Genomic DNA, 10,443 nt, shown 5'->3' on the forward strand with positions numbered 1-10,443 from the left:
GTTTATTTTCAGAGAGGCTTAAACTTCTTGTAAAGGAATCTGTAAACTAATCAATTTCCACTGGGAAATTTACAAGGGTATGCAAATCAGAAAAAATTAAAATCACTGCTAAAATTTGACCTTTTTCAGCTCTTCCTGGATACTTAAAACAGCTTTTAGCTTTGGATCATTCAAGAATAAATAAACCAACTTTCAGTAAATAAAGCTTGTTTTGAGACAAATACTTCAGTAAAAAAAAATAAATTTAGTTTTAAAATATATTAAGTCCTCTTAAACGGACTGCAACTTAATCACACAATTGCCTTGGAAGTTTCAGATGAAGCTGCAAAGAAAGTCTTTGTTTCTCCCTTTCAATTCAAGACAAACTGATATGAAGAGATGTGATACTGAAGGAATGCCAAGGCATTTTTCATGAGTAAACAATATGATCATTCTGAGTAAGAAAGCATAAGCAGTGTTTTAATGCCTTTTTTTTCATATTCTAAAAAACTGCAACATCATGTACAACTGGGTTCTCTTTTACTGATCCCTACCACTAACACAAAGGTAGGGACATCCAGAAGCATCGGAGAAGAATTTATAACTATTTTAACTGCAGATATTCATTTCTCATCTAACCTGTATTTTTCCCTTCTCTTCCATAAATCAAAGCCCTTCCTATTATGCAGGTAACTTCTTAAACCAGACAAGAGCCAGTCACAGAAGCGCTATTAGGGTAGAATTGCTGGTTTTTATATTTTACTTTTGTAGAGGAGCAGACAAAAGGTATGACAAAGATAGTAAGTTGTGTGCACAAATACCCCCACTACCCTAAGAAATCGGAACATTTATAACACATTCCACATATTGAAGAAAGACTTGTTAGGACAATGTAACAAACACACTCTTCCTCTTTTCCCCCCAAAATCAGCAGTTGCAGGGTTTGGAGGAAAACCCAAAGTAAAAAACCCTTCTAGAGAAAGGTCACCTTGAAGAGCAAAGAGGACTTGTTTTCCCTCATCAAAAAAGTTTGTAGCATCAAAAAAGTTTGTAGAAGACAAAGCTCTCAGAAGACACTTGGGAAGATTGAGGGACACAGAAAAGCAGCAAAAGTATTAAAGGACAACAGAAAGCTCAGAGAACCGGTAATATTGAAAATGGGCTTACTGATGAGTTCTTAGTAATGAGTACTGAGAAGTCTCTCAATCACTGGTACCAACATCAAACCCGACCCACAGCATGTCTCCCCATTCTTCACAATTCACTGTTAGGCAGGCTGCAATGGAGAAAATGCTAGGACGAAGAGAAAAAAAGATTTCTTCCCAGCTGACAATCTGATGTGAGGATGGGTCATCACAACTCTAAACACTGCTGATTTATATTAAGACTTTTTGACAGACTAACAGTGTGCATCTTTATCTGTGCTCCCACATATCTGCTTTTGTCCATGGTGAATAAAAAGCCACATTCTCTCTTCTCAACTTTTTGAGTAGCTCTTCACAGAATGCAGCTGCACATTACACTTAACACACCAAGTGCAAACTGTCAACGAAAGGATCGTTCAACTCTTCCCTCTTCCTACCTTATGCCTCCTCCCCTAAATCAGAACCAGCGATCATACAGCTGCACCGAGACACTGATCAGCTTGCTGATAAGGTGAAAAAAAAATCCCACCAAAGGAAAAACATGCACCCAAACGTTTTCTGTCAGATCAGTGAATAGATCTGATTCACTGCACAGCTGCATAATCACTACATAAGATTAAGCATAACTTGAAGCTACCCACAGATGCAGCAGCAACACTTATCCTGGTGTGGCTGTCTATAGCAAGCTCAAAATATGCAAAGTTTCCTGCTCTGTACAGGCAGCTTGACAGTTGGGGGAGGTTTATAGGAAGCAGTCAGTCTTCCGAATAAGACAGCACATTTGTTTATTTGTAAATTAAATCACTTATTTCTATGCAACATGCACCTCACACCCTCTTTTTAAGAACACCTTGCTCATTACTTCTGTGTACAAAGGGGATGAAGTTATCCACAGACTTTTAGTAGTAATATCACAGACGAAGAACTATGACAGGGAATAGAGTTTGAGAATGAAAGATCTGCTAGGGTATACATATGCTTATGGTGTTAGTGAGACTCATTCCAAAGCTGGAGAATAAATTTGACTCATTAGAAAAAACAGTATCCTAGACATCTAAATTCCTTTTAACCAATTAGAACTTCTGATCATACAATTCTTCTAATATAATTTTTCTGCTAATATATTTTCATTTATTTTGAGATTTTTTAAATACAGAGATGGACAAGAGATAGAAGACATGTAGCCTTTTCAGCTAGTTAGGATATTTTTGTTTCAAATTCTCCCAAACATTCAATATAATCATGACAAAATTTTATTTCAAGAGGAAGTTTCACCTGTCTGCCAGGAAGGAGCCCTGAATTGTGGTAAAAGGGTAGATCCTGAAGAGACTGCCTGAGCAGTACGAGACTCAATAGCAGAGAGAAAATTCATAACTGAAGAAGTTTCCTTAGTGTTACTTCCAGCACTGTGCATACTGGTATCAAATATTCCTGAAAGACCTAGATGAGGGTGGAAAAACAGACAATTCAGATGACCTGATGAGCTTAATCAAATAACAAGGACATACATTCATAATTCACTAAAAATAACCTATGAAACATTAGCAATATTCTTAATGCACGTTCATTTTTCAGTTTAACTGCTTTACAGTGTTACAACTGTAAACTGGAACTTGAGTATACATTTTAATATCTATTACTAAACGTATGTCAAATATGATGCTTAAAACCAGTATTTAAGTCAACCAATAAAATTCTCCTTCATCTGAAGATTCACTGCTCTACTTTTTACATGAACTGTTTAAACATTCATAATTCCTTCTGAAATGGGTTTAACTTCTCTGTATCAACCTTTTCCCCCTTTGGGCAGCTTGTAGCACTTTGGACTTCTTTGTAGGACTGGCACTGTTGCATTTCTGTTTCAACAAACACCTTTGTGTGTTCCCTGTTGCTCACACTTTTCAATGGCAGAGGGCTTGATGGGAAGCACTGGAGAGATCCAGTTTTGAGTAACTGAGATTACGTCAGGACTGCAGGGTCTGCACCCTGAAATGTTCTCTGCAGTTCTGACCCTCTACTGTCCTGATTGAAGACCTGGTCAAAAGACTGCAGATTCCAGCCAGCTCAAATATCTTTCCTCAGAAACTGGGTTGCAAAGTGAGCATGAGGAGGTCATGCCCTGTCTTCTCCTGACATGGAGACAGGTTATTATCAGGATCACAGACAGATCCCAATGCAGATGTTACATCTCCTAACCTGTTAATATATTTAAAGTAAACTTTAACTTTCTCCCAGCACTGTGTCTTAGTTTGCACGTGTAAGTACTAGCAACAGTGTCTTCAAATTTGCATTAGTTTTGCTATTCGCTTTAATCTAAAAGAATTGGCATGATTTCTACAGCTGGCTTTGAGGCATACTTCACATTTGGACCTTATGCATAGGCCAAATCCCGAAAAGCTGTATTTTAAAGAATAAATGCAGTTTCTTTAAGAACCAGCAATAACTTACTGAGCGTAACTCCCCTCTTATATCTTCCTTTCTACTTACGTTTTGATAAAAGCTAACAACTGATTGTTAACCTTCTACTACAAACCCAGCTTTTCTAACACCACTTGCTACCACCCGCATGACAAACTCCCTCCGATTATAAAATTCAACTTGAATCTAAATTACATAGCAGGTTTTTGTTTTCTTTAGCTATTTAAGATGTAATCTCATGATATAGACAGTTACCAGTAGGATGGTGTGTAGTAGAGTATCCAGGAAGCTGATGAGAAGCTGTGTATGTCTGTCTGTGAAGAAGATCTGTTTCTGAATGTGATGAATGTCCTCCTCCATAGCTTAAGCTAAGGAAGAAATTAAATATTATTAACAAAAATATACAGCTACAGAAACAAAGTACAACTATGAAATCCCAACCGCAAGCCAAAAGGTTACACACATAAAAGAGAACATAAGCCCAAGGTCTGACAGATGTGGTTGTGCTAGGACATCACTGAAAATGTTAAACAGTTAAAAAAAGTACTACAAAACCTAACAAGCAAAAGGGAAAGAAAAACCCTTACAAAAATCAAAGTTGGTTATGGAAAATTCCACACAGGACTAGGTCAGAAAGATAGAGGTATTCCTAGTTCAACTATAAGAAATGCTGGATGGACACTTTCTGTAATGATTTACTGATGTAAAAACTGCAAAGCAGATGACTGCAAATACATGCCAACTTTAACTTCAATTTCTGATGCCATTAAAACTCACAGGACCACATTTAATACAAAGGCTGGAATGTCTAGGAAGCTGCAGGTACAATAGATTTTTGAAGATTTTGTTAGTTTGGGTACAGTTCTAACAAAATTGACAGCGAGAGCACTAGCAAGTGACAAATCTCAGTCTTCAGACCTCCCAGCATTAAATATAAGTTAATGATCCACAGTTTTTATTCAACATTTTGAAATGAGTCATCCAAATTAACACGATGGTTTAATTAGGCTTAGTGGAAGCAAACTGAAAATATACAGTGTCTGAGCCCATGCAAAAGCAATAATGCAGAAACTAAAGAAATGCGATCCAAACATCAAGCAACATTAGAAACACGTCCAAAGTGCTAACAATTTCCAGCTTAAAAGGCAGAAAAAGAAGGGGGAAGCAAAACAAAATCCCAAAGCTTTCGAGCTTTCAGATTCAGCTCTGTACAGCACCTGTCAAATGGAAAAAATGAAAGCCAGCATGACCGAGTAACTATTTATCATCTTCTATTCTTGCCTTTTAGATGTTAAGTTTACAGGTAGCTGCTACTTATTCCAGTGCACATGTGAGATTGCTTTAAGTTCAAAATTCAATTGTAAGCAGATGCCAAAAAAACCCAAACAGCAAAACCCACAACTGTCCCTGCTGACTGCTGGAAGGGAGACTTCCCTTACTCTCTTTCACCCCCCTGGGATGAGTGGGCAGTCACTCTGCATAAGGGAAAATTGAACACTTGATGCCAGGAACCATGACATCATGGGAAACTTTTATAGAAGTCACCAAATAATATAAAAATTGGCAACACTACTGGATTTGCTTTGTTTTCATTAAGACGACAAGAGGAGGCAGCAGAGATCTGAGGAGCCTGTAAGAGCACTGTGACCTGCAAGCATTATGAACTAGCAAGAGCCTGTCTGTAAGGGACACAATATCTAGATTAACTTCCATACCCAAGATGTACTAACAGGGTATATATTTTCCACTTCAGATGCTTATAGCATAGCAGTGCTCCTATAGTCAGCGTGCCAGACTAAGGCACAAATGTACAGAATGAACTAAAATCCTCGGAAAAAACAAAGAACCTCAGCTACTGCTTTTCTCGGTTGCAGTCACTGTCTAGCACTTGAACACCTTTCATAGCAATAATTACCTTTTAGAGACTAGCCAAACCTCAATTCAGAGTCAGCACATCAATGAGCTTATGTTGCAGAGGATAGATCTTTGTGCAGTTCAACACTACGTATCAGCAACTGATTTCTATTATATGCTGACTGAAATCCAATGATTTGCATCATTACTATGGACAATTGGCAGGCATGACTGCATGACATTGTGGGCTATTTTTTGATTTACAGCATTAAAAATTTTAGTATTTCCAGACCAAAAAAAAGTACAGTAGTGTTCTGCACATAAAGTATTATGCACGCAATAAAGTGAATTTAAATGCAAGTATTTTTACAAGACAAATTTTAAAGTTAAGGTGGTTAGGGTTTTTTTTGAACAAATTTGCAAAGCTAGAAAAAACATAAAGCTTAGGACACATGATGTTTTTCTTCAGATTTTTTAAAAATAAAAGTGTGCTACAGGAGAAAATACGTTTCTAAACAGAACCATGATAGCGCATGCACTGTTAGAAAGAATTTATCTTCTCCAACACAAATGCTGATGTGGAAACTTTCCACGTGTAATAGGATTTACTTAGTTTTCTTAAAATTTACTTTCACGTTTTCTTAAAGCTTTTACATACATAAAAGTATGTGATGCTGACTTTGCTTTCACATATGTTTAAAAGACAAACTATTAAGTCATACTATATATATCGCTCATACAGCAGAACACCTTCCCTCTCCTGTTTCAGGTATTTTCAGGCTGAGGCGCATGTTTGGCTTTGTGGTGTTGGACAAGCAGACCTACACTTTGCAGCAAACATCTTTCCAGATGAGGCGAGACCCACAAAAACCAGTACAGATTACATCAAGTAATATTGCAACATTCCTCCTTTTACATTTGTCACAGTAGAAGCTCATGAGCAAAAAGTGGATGAACTTTACTTTAAATTAACCACCTGAAAATTTGGGAAATTTGAAAAATTAGTTTGCTGTGTTTTTTTAATTTGAAATTTCTATTTATTCTGGTTGTTTGGTGAAGACTGTGATTCATTTCCCCCTCTTCACTTCCTTGCAATAAACACCTTTTTTGTAAAGGGAAGGCACAGCATACGCAAAGACTACAAGACAGCCTAAACCACCTGTAGACATGAGGCAGAAAGCTTTGAACGACAAAAGCAACTTGTAAAAGAAACTTAGACAAAGACTTTGTAACACGGAAGACACTGGAATTAACACTGGAATACAAAATAACCTCTAGACTGACTATCTCAAAAACCTTGTTAATTACTAGAATCTCAAAATTCCAGTAATTCTGAGCATTGTAAGAATACTCAAAGTATATGATGGCTTTTTTTTTTTTTTTTAATACCAAATCCCAGGTCATAGTTAATGCAACCGCAACCTCAAAAATGAATCTGTCTTTCAATAAAAACATGGTATTTATTAGAACGGTTAATTGTTTATTGTATAATTACTAGTTGCTGGAATGTAGATTCTTATCTCAAAAAACCCCTGCATATATGCCTTCAGTTTACATAAGCTTATCCTAAACACAAGCACAGCAATCTGAAAGAAGATTACTGCCATAGGGTTTCTTTTTATAGAATTTAGCTTTCAAACGGAAAAACTTATACAGCATGTAATTCGCATATCAAAAATGCATTAAGCGTGGCAAATAACATTATGGCTATCTAGCCTTTTGTACTCTGGTTTCCAAGTTTGTTAAAATTCCACATGAGTTCTCACTTGTACTAAAACATCAGATTAGTTACTGAAGAAACACGTTCACATTACTTGGTACGTTGTTATTTGTTATCATCAGTTGCTAGTAGTGTTCCAAAACCACTTCCCCCTTATCAATGATACAGCACAGTGATTTCTCACTTCTACTGGCAAGAGTTATCTGCACAGTGGAGTGATTACTTCTAGAAAGTAATACAAATTTGGAAAATAGTTCCCTCGAAGTATTTTTCATTGAAAGGGTCCATTCAATTTTAATAAAACATTTCAGTGTCCTTTTAGAGACGTCCTATAAAGATCCTTTGTTATTTGTCATTGCTGCAATGATGCAGTCAAAAAACCCTTATGACAATGAAAGTGAAACGACTCAAATATTAATCTGTTTTTTTCAGCTCTACCGGTTGGGCTAACAGAAGATTATTACCTCTCCAGTAAAATTTTGGGAAGAAAATGTGCCTTTGCACTTGATTGTTACTAAGACACCTCAACCCTGATTTACAACACCTTTTTGTTAGCCTGTATGAAGTCCTTCCTGAATCAACTCTTCACATATCTGTCCATATTGCTAGTCTTACGATAATTTCTTTCCACAGCATTCTTCAATCTAATAGTTTCATATGAATTTCGGACTCCAACTGCAAAAGGTTACTGCGTTACCCTGCACTCTCCACCCTCCTCACCTGCCAACATCATTACCTGGCTTGCGCTTTATGCAAGCAACAGATGCATTTCTCAGTTTCAAATGCAGATGAAAGGATCACTTCCACAAGGAAAAAAATTTAGTTGCAGTAAGCCCTGGACATACAAGTAAGCCTTCATTTTTAATTCTCTCATTTTCTTCAAATAACCTTCCTCTCCTAGGCATCCATACAGAATGAAATACAGAAACAAAACCACCTTAAACAAGTAACTTGGTTTACTTAATACTCGATACAAAAAGTATCATTACATGGAAAGGAGGCAGTTTCATCTTTCTACTTTATTTTCTAGATCGGTTTTCATTAGAGCTTAGCAATTAAGGGTGGGTTTGGTTTGGTTTTTTTTTTTTAAGTTTAGTAACAGCAGTTATTCAAGCTCTAGGGAAACATGTAATGCCTACGTGAAAAACAGACCTGGACTTTTAAGCAGCAGAGATCCTTCTGGGCGCAATACCTTGTTCTTTTGTTCCTAGGCACTTGTAACTTCTGCCCCTGATATAAAGCAAAATTACTAAAAACCCACATTAAATCACCAGGCATTTTCAAAGTATTCAAACGGTGCAGGCTGTGCTCAAAGTGAAACCGGACACCTACAAGACAAGCAGTTGCACAGGAAACTGCTGCCTGCAGGAGAACTGGAAAGGCCCCGTGCTCCCGTCGCCCCAGCGGGGAGGCCTCAGCGCCCCAAGCTTGGGCTGCTGCGCAGGCTGAACGAGTCTGAGCTCCAAACCAACCAAACCCAACAACACAAAAGGCAACAACCCAGCACACGCCATGCAAGTGCTCAGGCTTAGGTAGATGAGGGAAACTTTGATTTTTGTCTTCAGGCAGCCTGTTCGACCTTACTGAAAATCACTCCTGCAGGGAGGTAATTAGGCATACAGTCTACTTCTAATTAAACCCCAAAAAAGGAGATTAATAAAACAGCGACAGCCTTGTATTGACAATGAAATACCTTAAAACTCATCCTTTGCATTTTATCTGACTTTGAGATATATGTGAAATAGGGGAAGTATTATTCGAATTTCCTCCTCTACCCCAAAGCTCAGATACTTGGCAAAGCAGTCTCTCTTCAACCAGCTCCTTAGCTATGCAATCCCCAGTTCCAGTCAGAGGCCGAAAGCAAAGCCGCTTAAGATCCAAACACCACAGAAATGACAAACGCATTTCTAAATATTAAAAATACTGTTCTAAATATAAGATATATAAACTGATACACAACTTACATCTCTTTTTGTCTGCTATATTTCATTTTAAACATGTAAAATGCAGTTCCAGCTTGCATTACCTGCTGTCGAGTTCGTATTTAGCATTGTTTTAACATTAGATACAACATCTAATATTTTGCTTAAATATTTAGCTTTGTTAATGTGCCTTCATTGACAGCATCCCATGGAGACAGAATGGAAGAGTACTACTTGGAAACATTACTTGAATTTAACACAGATAAGATGGAGGGTATATGGCCTTTTAGCCAGCATGCGCTTCAGCTGCCCATTCTAACCGCAATGGAGTTCACCACCATTTGCTAGTCTGACGGGAATGTAATTCAGCATCTAGGGTTCATCTATCTGCAGCTCAGAATAAAAGTAAAATTTAAAAGCAATGTTATAGGTAGACATATTTAATCAAGAAGTGGTCTTAATCTTGTATTTTAAAAAAGCAACGACTCTAAGAAAGGAGAATCATAAAGGACAGAGGGATTTGCCTAGGAAGAAAGTTGCTACTTAAACGAGTTTCATAGTGTTAATAACATCAAATCATTCCCGCCCAACGGACAGGCCAACGCACTTCTGGAAATTTAAAAGCAAGCCCATACAGACAACAGAAAATATTTCCAAAATGAAATCCAACAGAAAACAAGAAAACCAAACTCCTGCTCAACCCACAGACTCATTTCAGTACAAAATATTTATTTAGAAATGTATAAAATATGTGATTTTTCAGCCACAGACATACAAAAAAAAAAAAAAAAAAGACACTGCAAGAACAAAGTTGGTTCAAAGCTTGCAAATGTTGGCAGGTTCAGGAAAAATATGGAAACCAGCCTACTCCCTGCATCTAATTCCCCTGATCCTCTCATAAGATGATACAACACAAGACATTCCTTAACATTTGAAGATTCAACTGGCATTTACACAAAGAGAAAGAATATTTAACAGTCTAGAACAGTTATGGCATCCACAAGACAAAAGAAAAAACAATCTGCTACTTGAAAACTGAAGTCCACCACTGAGAAATTAGAAAAAAAGCATCTCTAAAGTTAGTATGTCTTAAAAGGTACATAGAGCATTCCTTTGGGAACAGCATACATCTTTAGCATCTGCCTGGCTTGTTTTTGAATTATCACATAAAAAATAAATAGATGTCAATATTTTAAAGTATTATTAACTATCTAATAATATTGTTCTTCAAGACAGATGATGACTTTTAGAAAGACAGAAAATACAGAATCAGACTCCAGCACTATGGTATTTCAGTAAAACACAGAAGAGTAGCATTTTATTGACAACCTCAACTGTCCATTGGTTATGTCACTTTCTTCCCTTTTAATGTAATTACAGACTACATATTCAATCACCCTTTACA

The 10,443-nt window shown here is 37.0% G+C and overlaps 1 protein-coding gene across 2 annotated transcripts in view; it reads right to left on the reverse strand.

Annotated features, from left to right (window-relative positions):
* QSER1 (glutamine and serine rich 1) overlaps positions 1-10,443 on the reverse strand; it is a 41,989-nt gene that overhangs the window by 22,418 nt on the left and 9,128 nt on the right. The window contains exons 2-3 of one of the 2 annotated variants that reach the window (XM_009646921.2): positions 3,798-3,910; positions 2,400-2,564 (exon numbers count right to left, since the gene is read on the reverse strand). In XM_009646921.2, coding sequence (XP_009645216.1) covers positions 2,400-2,538 — 139 coding nt within the window. In that variant the 5' untranslated portion in view covers positions 2,539-2,564; positions 3,798-3,910. Of the gene's footprint in view, positions 1-1,146; positions 1,273-2,399; positions 2,565-3,797; positions 3,911-10,443 lie in introns of those variants that run through there. The other variant, XM_035902322.1, reaches the window with a different exon arrangement.

The sequence above is a fragment of the Egretta garzetta genome, unplaced genomic scaffold, assembly GCF_000687185.1.
Source record: "Egretta garzetta isolate BGI_Z169 unplaced genomic scaffold, ASM68718v1 scaffold509, whole genome shotgun sequence".
Lineage (NCBI taxonomy): Eukaryota > Metazoa > Chordata > Aves > Pelecaniformes > Ardeidae > Egretta > Egretta garzetta.